The 24,651-nt window shown below is 47.9% G+C and overlaps 1 protein-coding gene across 1 annotated transcript in view; it reads left to right on the forward strand.

Moving 5' to 3' along the window:
• Window positions 1–24,651, forward strand: part of LOC136627224 (uncharacterized) — a 31,372-nt gene extending 6,721 nt beyond the window's left edge. Inside the window, exons 2-5 of the mRNA XM_066602154.1 lie at window positions 1,209–1,535; window positions 1,757–1,948; window positions 3,826–4,017; window positions 24,500–24,651. Coding sequence (XP_066458251.1) covers window positions 1,209–1,535; window positions 1,757–1,948; window positions 3,826–4,017; window positions 24,500–24,651 — 863 coding nt within the window. The remainder of the gene's footprint in view (window positions 1–1,208; window positions 1,536–1,756; window positions 1,949–3,825; window positions 4,018–24,499) is intronic.

Consider the following 24,651-nt stretch of genomic DNA (forward strand, 5'->3'; position numbering starts at 1 on the left):
GACTGCTTCATTAGAGGAAATGATGAGGAAATGGCACCAACAACGTTTATTGCAAGCTTATTCTCGGGTCAGATAACTCATTTCATTATCACTTGAGGGCGGGATCGGAAGAATCATCTCATGGATACAGGGAAGGGAGGAGTCAGCGGAGTCACCTCGTTATCATTAATGAGGAGGTCAGTAGTCACCTTATTATCATTAGTGGGCGGTGTCAGCAGAGTTACCTCCTATATAGAGTGTGAGGTCAGTAATCTCATTATCATTAGTCAGCGGGTTTATTGCGTTATTGTCAGTGGGTGGGGTCAGCAGAGTCAACTCATTATCAAAGTGGGTGGGGTCAGCAGAGTCATCTTATTATCAAAGTGGGTGGGGTCAGCAGAGTCATCTCATTATCAAAGCGGGTGGGGTCAGCAAATGTCTATCATTATCACTAGTGGGTGGGATCAGCAGAGTCGTCTCCTTATTACTATTGTCATGACTCTGACCCAGAAGCTCCTGTACTCCTGGCGGTGCCTCTCCCTGATGGGCTATTCAAGCACTCTGGATAGCTCCTTTGCTGAATCCTGTCCTTGCTCCTTACCCCGTTCCTGTTTGTGTGATTGGCTCCACCCTGTTCCTTGACTGGACTCAACATTTAAGCCTGGCCTTGTACCTCCTTCCCTTGTGAGATTAGTTTGCTCTCAGCCCCTTAGTCAAGCTCCGCTACCAACTCCTCTCACTACACTTCCTGTTTCTGTGAACTGACCTCTGGCTTCTCCCTGACTACGCTACCTGACTGCTCTTATTGTACCAGAAGCAATACTACCCATGTACTAACCTCTGAGCTTTCTCTGACCACGCTATCGACCCGCACTGATTGCAACAAAAGACTACAAACCTTCACCTGATCGTAACAACTAGTGAGTGAAGTCGGCAGAGTCATCTCATTATCAGTAGGCGGTGCGGTCAGCAGAGTCTTACTATTATCACTAGAGGGTGTGGTTAGCATAGCTACCTAATTTTTAAAGTGGGTGGCGTTAGTAGAGTCATCTCACTATCACTAGTAGAAGGGGTCAACAGAGTTATCTCGTTATCTAAGTGTGTGAGATCAGCAGAGTCTTCTTATTATCATTAGTGGGTGGGGTAAGCAGAATTATCGTATCATCATTTGATATAACCTGGTATATGGCTTATGATGAACAGTAAGACTTTGTTCTGTTTCATTATAGGTATTTGGTGTCTGACTGGCCCCAGTAGAGTGTCAGTCCGCTACGGGGGCCGCCTGACCGTGCGCTGTGTGTATGATGAAGGATTTCAGGATTACATTAAATACTGGTGTAAAGGGGAGAGCTCCAAATATTGTGACGTGCAGATAAAGACAGAAGGCAGTGAAGAAGTCTCCAGTGGAAGATTAATCATCAAGGACAATCCGTCCTCTCGAAGCTTCACTGTAACGATAAAGGACGCGAGATACTCCGATGACGACTACTATTACTGCGGGATAGAGAGAAATGCGAGGGACAACATGCACATGGTGACGGTGGATGTCCTGCCAGGTGAGCGCGGCGGGGATCACTATGTAACCCTATCACAGAGCGGAGATTACTGTGCAGCAGCTCTCCTTCTACTAACAGGGAGGGGATGTCTGAGCTGCAAAGGATTGTTGGTAATATGAGAATTAGATCAACAACCGGATCCCTGTGAACAGTAAAAGTGATCAGGCAGATCCTCCTTCCAATGCTGCTGACTTCATCTGTACATTCTTCCTTTGCTCCAGGTGCCTGTCAGGTGACCAATCCATGGAAGGATATCGTGGACTTCCCATCGAGCTTCACAGAGCTTGAGGTTTCCAGAGTTGTGGAGGTGCCCTGCCAGGAGCGGTACAAGAAGAAGAATATCATGCTGCAGTGTAGAGAGAAGTCCGGGGGGTTCGTCCTGTCCCCACGGAGTCATAGTGATTATTGTGTCGGTGAGGGCGCCTCAAGAACTTTATTATTTTTTTGGTATTTTAAGCCTTTTTACCACATTCTCATAGTGCAGATCTACAATTAACACCCTGAAAGAAAACCTCCATTCTTTACACTGCAGCCTGCATTCATACAAATAAACTTCCCCCACCCATTTCACGGCCCTCTAGGTGTTCCAAACCCTCTTTGGAGAATGTAGTCCTGCATTGGCTCCACCCAGCCAGTAGAAATAGTAGCAAGCATCGCCATGCCTTATCACTACATGGGCCCCATAGCTGCAGCATAGTCTGTCTCTATGGTATGTACACCCGTGATTGTATAACTAAACCCCCCTAATTACACAATGTGTGGAGCGCAGCTATATTATTCAACTGACAACTTACAGTAAAAGAGGGGTAAATACAATAAAAATTCAGGCAGCCTGCAGCCACCACTAGGGGGAGCTCACTGCATACAAATATATATAGTACCCACTAGAGGGAACTCACTGTATGCAGATATATACAGCCACTTCTAGGGAGAGCTCACTGTATACACATAAATACTGTAAGCACTAATGGGACCTCGCTACATAAAGATATATACAGCCACCACTAGGGGGAGCTCACTCAATACAGATATATACAGCCACATCCAGGGGGAGATGATGGGATATAGATTAATACAGCAGCCACAAGAGATCTCATTCCATGCAAATATATACAGTCACCACTAGGGGGAGCTCCTTATATAAAGATAAATACTGCAATACTAGGGGGTAGCTCCCTACACACAGATATATACAGCCACCACCAGGGGCAGCTCCTTGTGTGTGTGTATATATATACACAGCCATGACTGGGTGGAACACACTACATACAGATGTATACAGCCACCGCTAGGGGGAGCTCACTACATACAGATATAAACAGTCACCACTAGGGAGAGCTCACTACATACAGATATATACAGCCACCCCTAGGGATCGCTCACTACATACAGATATATACATCCACCACTAGAGGGAGCTCACTACATTCAGATATATACAGCCAGCACTAGGGGGAGCTCACTACATACAGATATATACAGCCACCACTAGGAGGAGCTCACTACATATAGATATATACAGCCACCACTAGGAGGAGCTCACTACATACTGATATAAACAGCCACCACTAGGAGGAGCTCACTACATATAGATATATACAGCCACCACTAGAGGGAGATCACCTCATACAAATATATACAGCCACCAGTTGGAGCAGCTCACTACATACAGAAATATACAGCCACCACTAGGGGGAGCTCACTATATACAGAAATATACAGCCACCACTAGGGGGAACTCACTATATACAGAAATATACAGCCACCACTCGGTGGAGCTCACTACGTACAGATATATACAGGCACCACTAGTGGGAACTCCCTACATACAGATATATATAGCCACCACTAGGAGGCGCTCACTACATACACATATATACAGCCAACAATAGGAGGAGCTCACTACATATAGATATATACAGCCACCACTAGGAGGAGCTCACTACATACAAAAATATACAGCCACCACTAGGGGGAGCTCACAACATACAGAAATATACAGCCACCACTAGCAGGCACTCACTACACACTGATATATATAGCCACCACTAGGGGGTGCTCACTACACACAGATATAGATAGCCACCACTAGGGGGCGCTTACTACATACAGATATATACAGCCACCACTAGCAGGCGCTCATACAGATGTACACGGCTCCTATTGAACTCTATAATGAATCTGTCTCCTTGAGCTCCTGCTGCTACATTCATGTCACAGAGAAATCCCTTCCTCCCGTGTTCTGTGCCTCGTCTTCCTCACTCGTCTGATCACATCTTTCTCTTGCCAGGTGTTTGCCGTAAAGCCTCTCCGTGGACGCATATGGTGGATTTCCCGGAGAACTTCACGGAGATCTCAGTGAACAGTTCTGTGGTCGTCTCCTGTCAGCAGGGATATAGGGAGAAGAATATCACACTGCAGTGTCGGGAGAAGTCCGGGCAGTTCCTCCTGTCCCCAGCGGATGGCGACACCCCTTGTGTCGGTGGGTTATGCTCTTGTATTCTTCTTGCAGAATATTTCAGCAATTTCTTGGCTCATCAGTATAATATTCAGTATATTATCCATATATATATATATATATATATATATATATATATATATATATATATATATATATATATATATATATATATATATATATATATATATATATATATATATATATATATATATCCATATATATATATATATATATATATATATATATATATATATATATATATATATATATACACACACACATATACAGCCACCTCTAGGGGGAGCTTACTACATACAGATATATACAACCACCACCAGAGGGAACTCACTGCGTACAGATATATACAGCTACCCCTAGGGGAGCTCACTGCATATAGATATATACATCCTCCACTAGGGGGAGCTCACTACATACAGATATATACAGCCACCTCTAGGGGGAGCTCATTACATGCAGATATATACAGCTACCACTAGGGGAGCTCACTACATATAGATATATACATCCACCACTAGGGGGAGCCCACTACATACAGATATATACAGCCACCTCTAGGGGGGGGGGGGTACTGCATGCAGATATATACAGCTACCACTATAGGGAGCTCACTACATACAGATATATACAGCCACCATTAGGGGGAGCTAACTACATATAGATATATACAGCCACCACTAGGGGAGCTCACTACTTACAGATATATATAGCCATTACTGGGGGGAGCTCACTGCATACAGATATATACAGCCACCACTAGCAGAGCTTTCTCCTTACAGATATGTATAGCCATCACTAGGGGTAGCTCCCTGTATACATATATGTACAGTCACCACTAGGGGGAGCTCAATACAAACAGATATATACAGCCACCACTAAAGCGAGCTCACTAGCTCACTACATACAGATATATTATATATATATATATATATATATATATATATATATATATATATATATATATATATAGCCACTACTAGGGGAGCTCACTGCATACAGATATGTACAGCCATCACTAGGAGATCACTACATACTTTTATATATATATATATATATATATATATATATATATACACTACCGTTCAAAAGTTTGGGGTCACCCAAACAATTTTGTGTTTTCCATGAAAAGTCCCACTTATTCACCACCATGCGTTGTGAAATGAATAGACAATAGAGCCAAGACATTGACAAGGTTAGAAATAATGATTTGTATCTGAAATAACATTGTTTTTACATCAAACTTTGCTTTCGTCAAAGAATCCTCCTTTTGCAGCAATTCCAGCATTGCACACCTTTGACATTCTAGCTGTTAATTTGTTGAGGTAAGCTTGTGAAATTGCACCCCACGCTTCTAGAAGCATCTCCCACAAGTTGGATTGGTTGGATGGGCACTTCTGGCGTACCATACGGTCAAGCTGCTGCCACAACAGCTCAATGGGGTTCAGATCTGGTGACTGCGCTGGCCACTCCATTACCGATAGAATACCAGCTGCCTGCTTCTGCTGTAAATAGTTCTTGCACAATTTGGAGGTGTGTTTAGGGTCATTGTCCTGTTGTAGGATGAAATTGGTTCCAATCAAGCGCTGTCCACTGGGTATGGCATGGCGTTGCAAAATGGAGTGATAGCCTTCCTTATTCAGAATCCCTTTTACCCTGTACAAATCTCCCACCTTACCAGCACCAAAGCAACCCCAGACCATCACATTACCTCCACCATGCTTAACAGATGGCGTCAGGCATTCTTCCAGCATCTTTTCAGTTGTTCTGCGTCTCACAAACGTTCTTCTTTGTGATCCAAACACCTCAAACTTGGATTCATCCGTCCACAACACTTTTTTCCAGTCTTCCTCTGTCCAATGTCTGTGTTCTTTTGCCCATCTTAATCTTTTTCTTTTATTGGCCAGTCTCAGATATGGCTTTTTCTTTGCCACTCTGCCCTGAAGCCCAAAATCCTGCAGCCGCCTCTTCACTGTAGATGTTGACACTGGTGTTTTGCGGGTACTATTTAATGAAGATGCCAGTTGGGTACCTGTGAGGCGTCTGTTTCTCAAACTAGAGACTCTAATGTGCTTATCTTCTTGCTTAGTTGTGCAACGCGGCCTCCCACTTCTTTTTCTACTCTGGTTAGAGCCTGTTTGTGCTGTCCTCTGAAGGGAGTAGTACACACCGTTGTAGGAAATCTTCAATTTCTTAGCAATTTCTCGCATGGAATAGCCTTCATTTCTAAGAACAAGAATAGACTGTCGAGTTTCAGATGAAAGTTCTCTTTTTCTGGCCATTTTGAGCGTTTAATTGACCCCACAAATGTGATGCTCCAGAAACTCAATCTGCTCACAGGAAGGTCAGTTTTGTAGCTTCTGTAACGAGCTACACTGTTTTCAGATGTGTGAACATGATTGCACAAGGGTTTTCTAATCATCAATTAGCCTTCTGAGCCAATGAGCAAACACATTGTACCATTAGAACACTGGAGTGATAGTTGCTGGAAATGGGCCTCTATTCACCTTTGTAGATATTGCACAAAAAACCAGGCATTTGCAGCTAGAATAGTCATTTACCACATTAGCAATGTATAGAGTGCATTTGTTTAAAGTTAGGACTAGTTTAAAGTTATCTTCATTGAAAAGTACAGTGCTTTTCCTTCAAAAATAAGGACATTTCAATGTGACCCCAAACTTTTGAACGGTAGTGTATATATATATATATATAATGTCACCACTAGGGGGAGCTCATTACAAACAATTATATACATGTATCACTAGAAGAAGCTCACTACATATAGATATACAGGCGGTCAGTGAAAAAGTCTAAAACTTAACTTTTATCTATTAAATTTAGTAAAATTTAATAATGTGAGACAACACAAATAATCAAATGTATATCATGTCCTCATGGCAGATTAGATATATATACCTGATCAAAAAGAAAAGCCAGGGATTGATATTAGTAACGTTTTCTGAGTTATACTGATTTGCTTCCCTGTATGAGAGGATGATAAGTGTTCGCAGGGTGGGGGGTGGCCGTGCCGCACTGCTGTAAGCCATCATCCACAGTGAGACTGATAGCGGGACTTATTACTAATACTATCTATGACTGCAGGGACTGATATTATTAGAATGGTCCCCTTGTTGTATCTTCAGAGGCCCAACATCCCCAGGCCGGATGTCCATCAGTGTCAGCCAGGCACATTAGTGAGCCGTGGGGGGGTAGAGATGAGCGAGCATGCTCTTCTGAGCTTGATGCTCGTTCCAGTATTAGGGTACTCGAGATGCTCGTTACTAGAGACGAACACCAAGCGGTACTCGAGTCAATTCCTTTTCCTTCCCCGCACCATTTTCTAGCCAATAGACATGCGGGGAAGGCATTACCACTTCCTCCTGTGACGTGCCAGCCCTATCCCACCCCACAGCAGTGAGTGGCTGGGCCGATCAGGTGACCGGCGAGCACTTAAACTGGTCCCGCCCGCGGCTCGCCTCAGACACACACTGGCAGAGGTTAGGGAAAGTGCTGCTGCTGCTATAGGGATAGTGTTAGAGTAGGATCCTGTCTTCAAGAACCCCAGCGGTCCTTCTTATTGTGTGCAATACTGCTGTGGCTGGTTGGGAGCAGTAGTGCATCCTTTTTTAAAGCATCTCGGGCTGTGCAGAGCCTTTCAGTTATACCGTTCTCAGTCTGCAGTGCATTAGACAGAGTTTAGGTACGGGACTGCTGAGATAGGGAAAGTTTTACAGTCAGGATCCTCTCTACAAGAAGCCCTACGGTCTTTCCTATGACTACTCCTCACCGTGTGCATTATAGTTGTGGCTAGCTGGGAGCAGCAGTGCACCCTTCTTTTTTTTTAAGCATCTAGGCCTCTGCAGAGCATTACAGTTATACCGTTCTCAGTCTGCAGTGCATTAGACAGAGGTCTCACCATGAAATAGTACTCTAAAATTTCCTAGACCACTGCAAAGTATTTCAGCTCTGCCGCTGTGCAGAGCGTCTCACAATACCCTTTCCTTGGTGGGGTTGAGATCGCCGCAGTTACCAGCACTATCCACTGGCTTTAGAGTCTTCTCCCCCTCCACACAGCCTCTATTATCTACAAGTCTCTGTGAGCAGTAAATTACGCCTAGGTATCAGCGCAAGACAGTCTCTGTGTGCGGTGTATTAAGACACAGTTGTCAGTGCTGTACAGTGGGGTAATTTATTTGGGCCCTGCTCTATGCGTAATCCGCCATGATGAGGAGTAGGGGTAAGGGTCGAGGACGTGGTCGTGGACACAGATGCGGATGTGGACATCCAAGTGAGGGTGTGGGCACAGGCCCAGTTCCTGGTCCAGGTGAATCACAGCCGGCTGCTGAGGGATTAGGAGAGAGGCAAGTTTCTGGGGTCCCCTGCTTCATATCACAATTTATGGGTCCACGTGGTAGACCTTAATTACAAACAGAGCAGTGTGAGCAGGTCCTGTCGTGGATGGCAGAAAACGCGTCCAGCAATGTATCGATCACCCAGTCTTCTACGCAGTCCACTACTCCTGACCTTGGGACTGCAACTCTGAATCCTCTGGCTGCTCCTCCTTCCTCCCAGCCTCCTCACTCCATGAAAATGACATATTCTGAGCAGGCAAACTGAGCTGTTACAGGGTCTGACAGAGCAGACCGACCGCTGGCTTTCGTCGCTGAGCCTCCAACCGGGCATGGTCGTGTGTGACAACGGCCGTAATCTGGTGGTGGCTCTGCAGCTCGGCAGCCTCACACACGTGCCATGCCTGGCCCACGTCCTCAATCTGGTGGTTCAGCGGTTTCTGAAAAAACTACCCACACTTGTCTGACCTGCTCAGCAAGGTGCACCGCATCAGCGCACATATCCGCAAGTCCACCACGCATGCTGCCTTCCTGAGGACCCTGTAACATCGGTTTCAGCTGCCAGAGCACCGACTGCTGTGGGGCGTGCCCACATGCTGGAATTCTACGCTGCACATGTTGGCCAGGCTGTACGAGCAGCATAGAGCAATAGTGGAATACCAGCTGCAACATGGGCGGCGGAGTGGTAGTCAGCCTCCACAATTCTTTACTGAGGAGTGGGCATGGATGGCAGACATCTGCCAGGTCCTCGGAAACTTTGAGGAGTCTACCCAGATGGTGAGCGCGATGCTGCAATCATTAGCGTTACCATCCCACTGCTTTACCTGCTGAGAAGTTCGCTGCTAACCATAAGGGCCGGCGCTTTGGGGTTGGAACAGGAGACGGGGGGGATGACAGTATGTCGCTTGAAAGGCAGATTACCCTCATGTCTATACTCAGCGCATGTTGGGGGAGGAGGAGAAGGAAGAGGGAGAGGAGGAGGAGGGGGAAGAGACTGTTGGCCACACTGCTGAGGGTATCCATGCTGCTTGCCTCTCATCTGTTCAGTGTGTATGGGCTTAAGAGGAAGAGGAGGATCCTGAAAGTCATCCTCCCAGTGAGGATAGCGATGTGTTGCGTACTGGAACTCTGGCACACATGGCTGACTTCATGTTAGGCTGCCTTTCCCGTGACCCTCGCGTTAGATGCATTCTGGCTAACACGGATTACTGGGTGTACACCCTTCTAGACCCAAGGTATAAGGAGAACCTTTCCACTCTTATGTCCGAAGAGGAAAGGGGTACGAGAGTGATGCAATACCACAGAGCACTGGTGGAAAAAGTGATGCTAAAGTTCCCATCTGACAGCGCTAGCGGCAGAAGACGCAGTTCCGAGGGCCAACTAGCCGGGGAGGCGCGGGGATCAGGCAGCATGTCCAGCGAAGGCAGGAGAGCACTCTCCAAAGCCTTTGCCAATTTTATGGCTCCCCAGCAAGACTGTGTCACCACTCCCCAGTCAAGTCTGATTCGGTGGTAGCAATGTAAAAAGATGGTGAGGGAGTACATAGCCAATCGTACCACCATCCTCCGTAATGCCTCTGCACCATACAACTATTGGGTGTGAAAGCTTGACACGTGGCACAAACTTGCGCTGTACGCCCTGGAGGTGCTGGCCTGCCCTGCCGCTAGCATCTTGTCAGAGAGGGTGTTTAGTGCAGCTAGGGGAAGCATCACGGATAAGCGTACCTGCCTATCAACTGCCAGCGCCGACATGCTTACACTCATAAAGATGAACAAAGGCTGGATTTCCCTAGACTTCTCCTCTCCACCGGTGGAAAGAAGCGAAACCTAATGATTATTTTCACTGCAACAGGAAAAAAATGCATCCTCTATCACCACAAAAAAAGGGGGAATGAGCTTCGCCAATTCCTCTCTCATATTATTACTCCTCCTACTCCTCCTTCTAAAACAGCATGTCATCACGCTGAACTGCCAATTCTTCTGCAGCCCAAAAGGCTCTGTTTAAAAGTTTTTTACAATTTGTAACAGTTTCAAAAGTTTTTATACTTTAACTGAAACCAATTTTTTCGGAGGGCTGCCTCCAGGCTCTGTTACAAATTAAGCAACAGTGAGCTATATCTTTAAAACATGTTTATGGGTTTCACCTGCCCTCGCTGTTGAGCAATTTTTCAGACCCTTGCCTATACTGTTATCTAACTAATTTTATCAGCCTTCGCCTACACTCTTGGTAACCAATTTTTTTCAGGTGTTCACTAGAGATGAGCGAGCACCAAAATGCTCGGGTGCTCGTTACTCGAGATGAACTTTTCGCGATGCTCGAGGGTTTGTTTCGAGTAGCGAACCCCATTGAAGTCAATGGGCGACCCGAGCATTTTTGTATATCGCCGATTCTCGCTAAGGTTTTCGTTTGTGAAAATCTGGGCAATTCAAGAAAGTGATGGGAACGACACAGCAACGGATAGGGCAGGCGAGGGGCTACATGTTGGGCTGCATCTCAAGTTCCCAGGTCCCACTATTAAGCCACAATAGCGGCAAGAGTGCCCCCCCCCCCTCCCAACAACTTTTACTTCTGAAAAGCCCTCATTAGCAAGGCATACCTTAGCTAAGCACCACACTACCTCCAACAAAGCACAATCACTGCTTGCATGACACTCCGCTGCCACTTCTCCTGGGTTACATGCTGCCCAACCCCTCCCCCCCCACAACCCAGTGTCCACAGCGCACACCAAACTGTCCCTGCCCAGCCTTCAGCTGCCCTCATGCCACGCCACCCTCATGTCTATTTATAAGTGCGTCTGCCAGAGGAAAAGCAGGCACACACTGCAGAGGGTTGGCACGGCTAGGCAGCGACCCTCTTTAAAAGGGGCGGGGCGATAGTCCACAATGCTGTACAGAAGCAATGAGAAATCCAATCCTGTGCCACCTCCATCTGGAGCTGCACACGTGGGCATAGCAATGGGGAACCTATGTGCCACACACTATTCATTCTGTCAAGGTGTCTGCATGCCCCAGTCAGATCCCGGTTTTTTTATAAATAGTCACAGGCAGGTACAACTCCGCAATGGGAATTCAGTGTGCACCCACAGCATGGGTGGCTCCCTGGAACCCACCAGCTGTACATAAATGTATCCCATTGCAGTGCCCTGGACAGCAGAGCTAACGTCAGATTAAATGCAGGTGGGCTTCGGCCCACACTGCATGCCCCAACCTGACCGGGGTTTTTAATTCATAGACACAGGCAGGTACAACTCCCTATTGTGAACTCCCTGTGGACCGACAGCATGGGTGGGTGCCAGGAAGCCACCGGCGGAACATAAATATATCCCATTGCATTGCCCATCACAGCTGAGGTAGGCATGTTTAATGCAGGTGGGCTTCGGCCCACACTGCATGCCCCAGTCAGACTGGGGTTCTTTAGAAGTGGACACATGCAGTTACAACTCCCTGTGGACCGACAGTATGGGTGGCTCCCTGGAACCCACCGGCGGTACATAAATATATCCCATTGCATTGCCCATCACAGCTGAGGTAATGTCATGTTTAATGCAGGTGGGCTTCGGCCCACACTGCATGCCCCAGTCAGACTGGGGTTCTTTAGAAGTGGACACATGCAGTTACAACTCCCTGTGGACCCACAGCATGGGTGGGTGCCAGGAAGCCACCGGCGGTACATAAATATATCCCATTGCAGTGCCCAACACATCGGATGTAACATCAGCTGTAATGCAGGTGGGTTAAAAATTAATTGGATTACACTGTAGGCGAGGGCCCCCAAAAATTGGTGTACCAACAGTACTAATGTACCTCAGAAAAATTGCCCATGCCCAACCAAGAGGGCAGGTGAAACCCATTAATCGCTTTGGTTAATGTGGCTTAATTGGTAACTAGGCCTGGAGGCAGCCCAGTTAAAATAAAAATTGGTTGAGGTGAAAGTTTCAACGCTTTAATGAGGATTGAAACGTATAAAAATTGTTTACAAAAATTATATGACTGAGCCTTGTGGCCCTAAGAAAAATTGCCCGTTCGGCGTGATTATGTGAGGTTTCAGGAGGAGGAGCAGGAGGAGGAGGAGGAATATTATACACAGATTGATGAAGCAAAAAGGTCCCCGTTTTGGATGGTGATAGAGAACGATGCTTCCATCCGCGGGTGCAGCCTACGTATTGTTTAGGTATTGCTGCTGTCCGCTGGTGGAGAAGAGAATTCTGGGGAAATCTAGGCTTTGTTCATCTTGATGAGTGTAAGCCTGTCGGCACTGTCGGTTGACAGGTGGGTACGCTTAACCGTGATGATTCCCCCTGCCACACTAAACACACTCTCTGACAAGACGCTAGCCGCAGGACAAGCAAGCACCTCCAGGGCATACAGCGCGAGTTCAGGCCACGTGTCCAGCTTCGGCACCCAGTAGTTGTAGGGGGCAGAGGCGTCACCGAGGACGGTCGTGCGATCGGCTACGTACTCCCTCACCATCCTTTTACAGTGCTCCCGCCAACTCAGCCTTGACTGGGGACCGGTGACACAGTCTTGCTGGGGAGCCAGAAAGCTGGCAAAGGCCTTGGATAATGGTCCCCTGCCTGCGCTGTACATGCTGCCTGATCTCTGCGCCTCCCCTGCTACCTGGGCCGCGGAAATGCGCCTTCGGCCACTAGCGCTGCCGGGTGGGTAGTTTACCATCAGTTTGTCCACCAGCGCCCTGCGGTATAGCATCATTCCCGAACCCCTTTCCTCTTCGGGAATGAGAGTGGAAAGGCTCTCCTTATACCGTGGGTCGAGCAGTGTGTACACCCAGTAATCCGTAGTGGCCAGAATGCGTGTAACGCGAGGGTCACGAGAAAGGCATCCTAACATGAAGTCAGCCATGTGTGCCAGGGTACCTGTACGCAACACATGGCTGTCCTCACTAGGAAGATCACTTTCAGGATCCTCCTCCTCCTCCTCCTACTCCTCTGGCCATACACGCTGAAAGGATGACAGGCAAGCAGCATCTGTACCCTCAGCAGTGGGCCAAGCTGTCTCTTCCCCCTCCTCCTCATGCTCCTCCCCCTCCTCCTCCTCTGGCCATACACGCTGAAAGGATGACAGGCAAGCAGCAGCTGTACCCTCAGCAGTGGGCCAAGCTGTCTCTTCCCCCTCCTCCTCATGCTCCTCCCCCTCCTCCTCCTCCTCCTCCTCCTCCTCTGGCCATACACGCTGAAAGGATGACAGGCAAGCAGCAGCTGTACCCTCAGCAGTGGGCCAAGCTGTCTCTTCCCCCTCCTCCTCATGCTCCTCCCCCTCCTCCTCCTCCTCCTCAACGCGCTGAGATATAGACACGAGGGTGCTCTGACTATCCAGCGACATACTGTCTTCCCCCGCCTCCGTTTCCGAGTGCAAAGCGTCTGCCTTTATGCTTTGCAGGGAACTTCTCAAGAGGCATAGCAGAGGAATGGTGACTCTAATGATTGCAGCATCCCCGCTCAGCATCTGGGTAGACTCCTCAAAGTTTCCAAGGACCTGGCAGATGGCTGCCAACCAGGCCCACTCTTCTGTAAATAATTGAGGAGGCTGACTCCCACTACGCCGCCCATGTTGGAGTTGGTATTCCGCAATAGCTCTTCGCAGCTCATAGAGCCTGGCCAACATGTGGAGCGTAGAGTTCCACCGTGTGAGCACGTCGCACAGCAATCGGTGCACTGGCAGATGAAACCGATGTTGCAGGGTCCGCAGGGTGGCAGCGTCCGTCTTGGAGTTGCGGAAATGTGCGCTGACCCGGCGCACCTTTCCGAGCAGGTATGACAAGTGTGGGTAGCTTTTCAGAAAGCGCTGAACCACCAAATTAAAGACATGGGCCAGGCATGGCACATGCGTGAGACTGCCGAGCTGCAGAGCCGCCACCAGGTTACGGCCGTTGTCACACACGACCATGCCCGGTTGGAGGCTCAGCGGCGCAAGCCAGCGGTCGGTCTGCTCTGTCAGACCCTGCAGCAATTCGTGGGCCGTCTGCCTCTTCTCTCCTAAGCTGAGTAGTTTCAGCACAGCCTGCTGACACTTGCCCACCGCTGTGCTGCCATGCCGCGCGACACCGTCTGCTGGCGACGTGCTGCTGCTGACACATCTTGATTGCGAGACAGAGGTTGCGTAGGAGGAGGAGGAGGGTGGTTTAGTGGAGGAAGCATACACCGCCGCAGATACCACCACCGAGCTGGGGCACGCAATTCGGGGGGTGGGTAGGACGTGAGCGGTCCCAGGCTCTGACTCGGTCCCAGCCTCCACTAAATTCACCCAATGTGCCGTCAGGGAGATATAGTGGCCCTGCCAGCCTGTGCTTGTCCACGTGTCCGTTGTTAAGTGGACCTTGGCAGTAACCGCGTTGGTGAGGGCGCGTACAATGTTGCGGGAGACGTGGTCGTGCAGGCCTGGGACGGCACATCAGGAAAAGTAGTGGCGACTGGGAACCGAGTAGCGCGGGGCCGCCGCCATCATGCTTTTGAAAGCCTCCATTTCCACAAGCCTATACGGCAGCATCTCCAGGCTGATCAATTTGGCAATGTTCACGTTTAACGCTTGAGCGTGCGGGTGCGTGGCGGCATACTTGCGCTTGCGCTCAAACAGTGGCGGCTAGCGACGTCTGGACGCTGCGCTGAGAGACATTGCTGGATGGGGCCGAGGACAGCGGAGGTGAGGGTGTGGGTGCAGGCCAGGAGACGGTAGAGCCTGTGTCCTCAGAGGGGGGTTGGATCTCAGTGGCAGGTTGGGGCACAGGGGGAGAGGCAGTGGTGCAAACCGGATTCGGTGAACAGACTTCGTCCCACGTTGTGGGGTGCTTGGCCATCATATGCCTGCGCATGCTGGTGGTGGTGCCTCCCCAGCTGATGTTGGTGCGACAAAGGTTGCACACCACTGTTCGTCGGTCGTCAGGCGTCTCTGTGAAAAACTGCCACACCATAGAGCACCTTGACCTCTGCAGGGTGGCATGGCGCGAGGGGGCGCTTTGGGAAACAGTTGGTGGATTATTCGGTCTGGCCCTGCCTCTACCCCTGGCCACCGCACTGGCTCGGCCTGTGCCCACACCCTGACTTGGGCCTCCGCGTCCTCGCCCGCGTCCACGTCCTCTAGGCCTACCCCTACCCCTCAGCATGCTGTATTACCAGTAGTGCAGAAACAGAACGCTGTAATTAAATGTGCCGCTTATTGGCCTGTGGTTGGAGTCTGACTTCGCTTACGGAACGCCAGGAAATAATTTTGCGCAAGCCTGCTGTAACACTTAGCTGGCTGCGTATGAATTTGGAGAACTACTACACCCAGCACAGACCCAGAACACTGAGGACAGTCACAGGCAGCCCAAATAGATTTTTTCCCACAAATTTTTTTGCAAAGGCCCACTGCCTATATTCAATCAATAATATGTCTTCTGTCCCTGCCTAAACGCTTCTGTCCCTGGAGTATTACTGCAGGGCGCAATGCTCTGCACGGCCGATATACCAAAAAAAAAAAAAAATGTGCAACACTGCAAAAAGCAGCCTCCACAGTACTGCACACGGTTAGATGTGGCCCTAAGAAGGACCGTTGGGGTTCTTGAAGCCTAAAATACTCCTAACACTCTCCCTATAGCAGCTCCACCAAGATAGCACTGTCCCTCCTCTATGTCAGAACGCATCTGTGGCGAGCCGCGGGAGGGGACGATTTTTATACTCGGGTGACACCTGATCTCGCCAGCCACTCACTGCAGGGGGGTGGTATAGGGCTTGAACGTCGCAGGGGGAAGTTGTAATGCCTTCCCTGTCTTTCAATTGGCTCGAAAAGCGCGCTAACATCTCAGAGATGAAAGTGAAAGTAACCCGAACATCGCGTGGTACTCGTCACGAGTAACGAGCATCTCGAACACGCTAATACTCGAACGAGTATCAAGCTCGGACGAGTATGTTCGCTCATCTCTAGTGTTCACCTATACGCTTGATACACCAATGTTTCAGGGGTTTGCCTACACTCTTCCTACAGATTTGTTACAGGGGTTCTCCTATACTTTTGCTACAGAAATGTTACAGGGGTCCGCCTATACTCTTGCTACAGAAATGTTATTGGGGTCTGCCTATATTCTTGCTACATAAATGTTACAGGGGTCCGCCTATAAACTTGCTACTGAAAGGTTTGAGGGGTTTGCCTATACTCTTCCTACTGAAATGTCACTGGGGTCCGCCTATACTCTTGCTACAGAAATGTTACAGGGGTCCGCCTATACACTTGCTACTGAGAGGTTTGAGGGTTTCGCCTATACTCTTGCTACATAAATGTTACAGGGATCCGCCTATACAGAGTCTACTGAAAGGTTTGAGGGGTTCGCCTATACACTTGCTACTAAAACATAGTATGTAACATGGTATGTAAGGCCGAATGAAGACAATGTCCATCCAGTCCAGCCCGCTCATCCTCCTATGTTGTTGATCTAGAGAAAGGCAAAAAGAAAAACAAGAGCAGAAGCCAATTAGCCTTTTTGGGGGAAAATTCCTTCCCGACTCCCTAATGGCAATCAGACTAATCCCTTGATCAACCCCTAATAGTTCCTACCTGCCTGTATACCCGGATTAACTATTAACCTAAGATTTATAACCTATAATATCCTTCCCCTCCAGAAAGACATCTGGTCCCTCTTAAACTCCTCTCTAGAATTTGCCATCACCACATCCTCAGGGAGAGAGTTCCACAGTCTCACTGCTCTTACAGTAAAGAACCCCCTTCTGTGTTGGTGATGAAACCTGCTTTCCTCTAGACATAGTGGATGCCCTCTTGTTACCGTTGCAGTCCTGGGTATAAACAGATCCTGGCAGAGATCCTTGTATTGTCCCCTCATGGATTTATACATAGTTATTTGTTCACCCCTTAGCCGTCTTTTTTCCAGGGTGAATAATCCCAGTTTTGGTGCCTCTCTGGGTATTCCAGTCCCTTCATCCCATGTAATAATTTAGTTGCCCTTCCTTGAACCCCCTCCAGCACTGTAACATCTTTCCTGAGCACCGGTGACCAGAACTGTACATAGTATTCCATGTGAGGCCTGAGAAGTGCCTTATATAGTGGGAGGATAATGTTCTCATCCCTCGCCCCTATACCTCTTTTAATGCAGACTTTATTAGCTTTTGCAGCAGCTGACTGGCATTCGTTACTCCAGTTTAGTCTACAGTCCACTAGTACCCACAGGTCCCTTTCCATTTCACTTTTCCTAGCAGTACCCCATCTAGTGTTTATCGGTGAGATCCGTTTCTCCTGCCCATGTGCATAACCTTACATTTTTCTACATTGAACTTCATTTGCCATTTTTCTCCCCAAGCCCCCAGCTTATCTAGGTCCGTTTGTAGCCGTATCTTGTCCTCCATTGCATTGATTATATTGTATAATTTTGTGTCATCTGCAAATATTGATATTTTACTGTGTAGCCCACAGTTTCAGGGGTTCACCTATACTCTTGCAACAGAAAAGTTTCAGGGGTCCGCCTATACTGTGGGTGCACAAAGGTTTCCCATAGCGGTGTTCAGCTGCCTGACACATATGCAGCATGAAGTGTGTAGGGACACATGGATTTCCCATAGCTATGTAACTCACGGCACCTTGGGTCACACAAGGTAGAGGCTGGGACCGAGCCTGACCCAGGACACTCTCACGTACTTCCCACACAGAGTATTGCGGGTCCTACCTTGGTCATGGTTTCTCGGCCTTATTATGCCACCTCCTTGGTGGTTCATCCAGTCTATGGAGCGATGTAAGCAATCGTAACTGATTTAATGAGACGTTCACAGCTGTACTAACATCCGAGTCTGCTTTATGCCCATGATTACTAAGGGTGTGGGCCGAGGCCGAGGTCCTTGGCGAGGTAAAACTCTGACATGTTTGGGCACTCTGATTTCTTTATGTGTAATACCGTCTTTGAGTTTCATGGGCTCGTCTATGCTGTGGGTGCACAAAGACTTCCCATTGCGATGTTTTACCTATCTGGCACAAATACACTGACTGACTAGGCGAGAAGTGTGGGCTGAGGTCCTGGGCAGGTTGAAACTCTACCATGTTTGGGCACTCCCTTTTCTGCATTTTTAATACTGTCTTTGAGTTTCATGGGCTCGCCTATGCTGTAGGTGCACAAAGGCTTTCACATTGCGTTGTTCAGCTATCTGACACATACAAAGAGTGAATTAGGCAGAAATGTGGGCCGAGGTCCATGGCGGGGTGAAACTCTGCCATGTATGGGCACTCTCTTTTCTTTCTGTTTAATACTGTCCCTGGGTTCCAGGGGCTCGCCTATACTGTGGGTGCAAAAAGGCTTTCCCATTGAATTGTTTAGCTATCTGACACATACAAAAAATGAATTGGCCAGAAATGTGGGCCGAGGCCGAGGTCCTTGGCATGGTGAAACTCTGCCATGTTTGGGCACTCTCTTTTCTTCCTTTTAATACTGTCCCTGGGTTCCAGGGGCTCGCCTATGCTGTGGGTGCACAAAGACTTCCCATTGCAGTGTTTTACCAATCTGGCACAAATACACTGAATGACTAGACCAGACGTGTGGGCCGAGGTCCTTGGCGGGGTGAAACTCTGCCATGTGTTGGCACTCTGATTTCTTTATGTGTAATACTTTCTTTGAGTTTCATGTGGCCGTCTATGCTGTGGGTGCACAAAGATTTCCCATTGCGGTGTTTTAGCTATCTGGCACGAATACACTGAATGACTTGGGTAGAGTGCAGAGTGCCACCTCCTCCTCCTGCTTGCAGTCTGGGGATCAGCGCTGGCCGACATGTATTTGATCTCATGTTACCACAGTTATCTGAGACACTGGTTTAGACTAATCAAAAGAAGCGTAACTGAATTAAGGAAATGTTTACAACTGTATTAGCATCCAAGTCTGCTGTATGCCCACGATTGCTAAGGGTGTGGGCAGAGGCCGAAGTCAAGGGGGGGGGGGGGGGGTTGCAACTGTGCCAGGTTTGGCCTGTGGAACTTTTTTGGAGCAATGAAATCAACTATAACTGATTTAATGAGACGTTCACAGCTGTACTAGCATCCGAGTCTGCTTTATGCCCATGATTACTGAGGGTGTGGGCAGAGGCCGAAGTCCTGTGGTGGGATGCAACTGCACCAGGTTTGGCCTGTGGAACTTCTTTGTGGTTCATCCAGTCTTTGGAGCGATGAAAGCAACCGTAACTGATTTAATGAGATGTTCACAGCTGTATTAGCATCCGAGTCCGCTTTATGCCCACGATTGCTGAGGGTGTGTGCAGATGCTGAGGTCCTGGGCATGGAGAAACTCTGTCATGTTTGGGCACTGTAATTACTTCATGTTTAATACTTTCTTTGGGTTTCATGGGCTTGCCTACGCTGTGGGTGCACAAAGATTTGCCATTGCAGTGTTTTAGCTATCTTTCACAAATACATTGAATGACTTGGGCTGGGCGCAGAAGGCTTTCCCATTGCGGTGTTAAGCTATCTGACACCTACACAGAATGAAGTGTGTGGGTCACATGGATTTCCCATTGCTATGTAGCCCATGGCACTTTGGGTCACACAAGGTGGAGGCTGGGACCGAGGCTGACCCTGGGCCCGTTCAGACTATAGCGGGTCCTACCTCAGTCATGGTTTCTCTGGCTTATTATGCCACCTCCTCCCTCTTGGGGTCTGGGGATCTGCGTTGGTCGGCATGCATTATCTCTCATGTTACAAATTACCACAGTTATCCGTGATACTGGATTGGAGCGTTCACAGGAAGCGTTAGTGAGTTCATGAGACTTTCACAGGGTCACCGTATACCTGTGGTGGCTACTTTTGCAACACCTCCTGCTTCAAACCTATCTTTGGTGTTAGTATGTGCTGCTGCATTGTGCAGATGTGTAGAAGTGCTGGCACCTGAGTCCTTTTTATGCCCATGTTTGCGGCTCCTGACAATTTTGTGATGGAGGTGGCACGGGATTGGAATGATGATCGTACGTCATCAATTCCCAACAGCATTGTGGGCTATCACCCACACTTTCAGAAAGGGTTACTGCCTGGGCCTGCCAACCCTCTGCAGTGTGTGCCTCCGGTTCCTCCTCATCGCAGACGCACTTATAAATCGACATCAGGGTGGTGTGGCATGAGGGCAGCTGAATGCTGCGCAGGGAATATTTTGTGTGCGCTGTGGACGCAAGGTCGTGCGGGGGGGGGGGGGGGGGGTTGGGCAGCATGTAACCAGGAGAAGAGGCAGTGGTGTCACCCGCAGGCAGTGATTGTCCTTGGTTGCAGGTAGTGTGGTGCTTAGCTAAGATGTGCCAGCGCGTGTGCCTTGCTAATGAGGGTTTGTCCGAAGTAATTTGTTAGAGGGGTGACACCAGACTCTTGCCCCCATTTTGGCTTAATAGTGGGACCTGGGAGCCTCAGATGCAGCCATGCATGCTGCCCCTGCCCTTCCCTATCCGTTTCTGTGGTGTTTCCATGACTTTCTGATGTTTTCTGGTGTTTGACATGTCATTACCTATGCGGAGACCCATACAAAAATGCTTGATTTTAATGGGGTTCATTACTCGAAACGAGCTCTCGAGCATTGCAAAATGTTTGACTTGAGTACCAAGCACCCGAGCATTTCAGTGCTCGCTCATCTCTAGTGGGAAGCGATCTATTTAGCTTCTCCTAGTGCATGAATGCCTAATGACTATCAGCATGTCCTTTTATATACGTTTGGCGTTGCTGCAGGTACGCAGGGCAGTGCTGTTCAGCTGAAGGGTGTCTGTATTACATTATGGTCTCACTGTGATCAGGGGAGCATCAGATCCCTTCATGTTATCATCAGACACATTCACTGCTGTATGTTTTATGGACATAATGTCCAGTATTATTTACTGATGCAGACAGTACGGCAGCCATTGTCATCAGATAGTCCAGTCCTGCATTCAGATGTAATATGTCTGCCAGCTGGATACAAGAGGCAGCAGACTGGCAGTGGTAACGGACGGGCACAGTGTCTCATTGGCATCATGCTGTCAGTTAGGTGGGTAAAATCCCTTTATCTGTTTAGGTTAGCAGGGAAGCCGCCCGTCAACGCGGTTACTGTGGGTGATTCATCAGGATGGTTGTGCTGCCTAAAGAATGATTATCGTTGCTTCAATGCTACAACTGGCATATATGAGAAGCCCATGCTTTCCTATGGGTTCCTTCACACATACGAAGTAGGTCCGGCGATATGCACGTGACTTGTGAGGTTTTGTAGCCCATGTTTCCCTATGGAACCTTCCTCTCTGTTGCATCGCATCGCACAAAAATGCGGTTTTCATGCAGTGCGGTGTAACTTTTACAGTGGGAAATCCTTTTGTCAAACCTAAAGTAAGCCCTAAGTGCAGAAAAACCTAAAAAAATAGACATACATCACCTTAGATGTGCGGTCAGCCGGCCGCAGCTTCTCCCCGGGTCCCGACACTGATCTGCTTCTTCTCTTCTGACCGGGGATTGAAATATCCCTGCCTTCTGGAAGCACTGGCTGTGATTGGCTGATGCTTAGCCAATCACACCCAGTGCTCGATGAATGGCTGTGATTGAACCGATCACACCATCTCATGGAGCAGTGAGGTCATATCGCTGTGATTTTCTTGTGGCGATGCCGTGTGGCCCGTATGAACAAGGCCTTAAGCTAACAGACAGCAGCCTCACCGTCTGCAAGACATTTAGTAAAGAGATGGGAAGACAGGGACAAGGTGCAGACTTATCTACCTGTGTCTCCACCCCCTCCAATCTCTAACTAGGGGTATGTCTCTTCTGCGCCAATCCGCATGTACTAACTGAGTTTCGGCCAGTATCTCCGTAATGCCCTGATATCTTGTTAGTCCCACGCATGCGCAGACTCCTGGGCTGTCCGATCCGGGACGCTGTGATACTACCTGCTTTCCACACATGCGCTGTCACTCTCCATCAGGTACTGATTGCAAAATACTGCGATTCTGCAGGGTGTGGCGTACGTATACTTGGTGGTACCCGCTGTGCAGCCTGTGACACCTATTTGCCAGTAATGCCTACAAAGTAGCCTCAGTGGCCAATATGTCTCATAACATCCACTCAGATCCACAGGGAGCCAAAGCATATAGCGCCGGTCACTTACCTAAGTAAATCATATTAGATATGGGACCTGGTGTTACAGCGCAGATATAATCGATGTTACTTGATCTGCGGTAACGGAAAACATCAAATACCTGATTGAAGATATGCTACTGTATGAAAGTAAAGAACAAAGAATGCCATTAAAACATCCCTAAATCATTGTCCCAATAATGTATGTGCATGCACAAGTCGATGAACTTGTTATCTGACCACATCGGTACCGATCTGATGACCTTGTTGCCAGGTGCCAAATTGGTAGATATGGAAGCCCATGATGAGGAGATTTTGCATTATCTATCAACAGCATGAAATCACTCCATGTTATGTCAAGACACCTCCATGAGAATCAATGAATTCTACTTTATTATGACCGTTGCCAACTCTTATACAGAAAGAATGGGCGTATCTAAATGTTGCTTGGTACAAAGATTAGTGTTACGTAGCTTACTGTTACAAAGGTGAAAATACTTATTGATCACAAGACTTATTGACATCTACCAAATATTCTCAAAGCTCTTAAGGCCCGTCTCAGACATAGAAATGACCTAAGTCAGGATATTGCTGCTGCATTAGACAACATTTCTACAATAGTTGTGTGTCTTCTCTGTTAACATAGCTCAGCCTTATTTAATTTGTCTGTTGACTTCTTATCTTAAAATCCTAGTTCCCGGCACTACAAAGCATAGGTTTTAGTCTTCTATTTAAGGGTCAACAGTCCAATACAAGGTAAGAAGCATACACTTATTGCATTCTGAAACTTAACCCTTTATATTCCATTACATTTCCCCCTTTTCTTTCTTATCTTGTCCCAGAACAACAGTAAACATTTGAGGTACTTCAGTCCCTCCTAGTGATGTCTGCCAGCCTTTATATTACATTTCACTATTGTTCTGACCAATACAAGAATAATCCTAGCCGGGTGAACATAAGAGCTGGGCTTACATACCATTTTGTGCTATCATAGTGGGTATCAGCTTTTTAGCAGATTTTGCTAATATGCGGCGTATACAAGATACTACACAACAACCTACTACTACAAAAGCAATTACTATAATAGTCAAAGTGGTAAGAAGAGACGTGATCCAAGCACTCCATTGTCCAAAAATGTCCTCCAACCATGATGTAAATGGATCAGAAACACCAGAATTTTTTCCCGTAAGTTCAATAGATAGACTTAGAAGTCCGTGCAAAGCTTTAGTCACTGATCCGTCCGGAGCCGTGTTGTTGGGGATGTGGGTGCAGCATGAATCCCCAATCATCTTGCAGACTCCTCCTTTCTCTGCTAGGAACATGTCCAAAGCAAGATGGTTCTGGAAGGCCATAGAGGATGTTGAGCCTAGTTGTTCCACTAATCCTTGTATGGCATCTCTGGTGTAGTTTACAAATCTCTGTTGATTATAATTTATATAATTAATCCAATCAATATTTTTATTAATTGTGCACCAAGGACAAAAGACAGATTAAATTCCTCCTGCAATCTGGTTTCTGACTTTAAACTCATTTTGCACTCCCCTGGGTACCCCTATTTCATCAATATAAATACCTGAATCACAAGATCCACCAGGGAGATTACATGGCAGTCCACGCAGAGATTCTTTATGCCCTGATGGGGGTGCCTTTGTGTGTCCTGTCCACCAAGCTGGGAACAGCTGAAAGGGGAGGAGTACTTTTGTAGGTGTGCACTTACCTTTCCAAAATTTGGGCAGGGTTGCACGCATCCTACTATCACCACAAATCCAACAGACATCCTGCAATGGAGGTAACATATGTTCAAATTGAACCTGTAATTGAGGAAAGTATAGGCCTAGACGAGGGGCCGGACCAAACAGAATGTCATAAGGACTGAGACCTGTCTGTTTGGTGGTCGTGTGTCTTATTGACAAGAGAGACAAGGAAAGACACTCAGGCCAAGGTCTATTCAATTCGGTCATTGCTTTTAAAATTTTCTTATTTAATTTTTTTTCTCTGGTGTCATTCAGCCTCTCTACTCCCCCACTGCTTTGAGGATGGTAGGGTGTGTGGAATGCCTGTTCTATGCCTAACATCCCTGCTATCTCACTAAAGGGAGCACCACGGTCACTCTCAGTGGTTTCTGCGACACCAAACCTACAGACCACTTCAGAAAGAAGCTTTTTGGCTGTATTTTTGGCATTAGCCGCAGAAACGGGGTAAATCTCCAGCAAGAGAAGAGAGCAATACATACAAGGACGTATTGA

The sequence above is a fragment of the Eleutherodactylus coqui genome, chromosome 5 (genome assembly GCF_035609145.1).
Source record: "Eleutherodactylus coqui strain aEleCoq1 chromosome 5, aEleCoq1.hap1, whole genome shotgun sequence".
Taxonomy (NCBI): domain Eukaryota; kingdom Metazoa; phylum Chordata; class Amphibia; order Anura; family Eleutherodactylidae; genus Eleutherodactylus; species Eleutherodactylus coqui.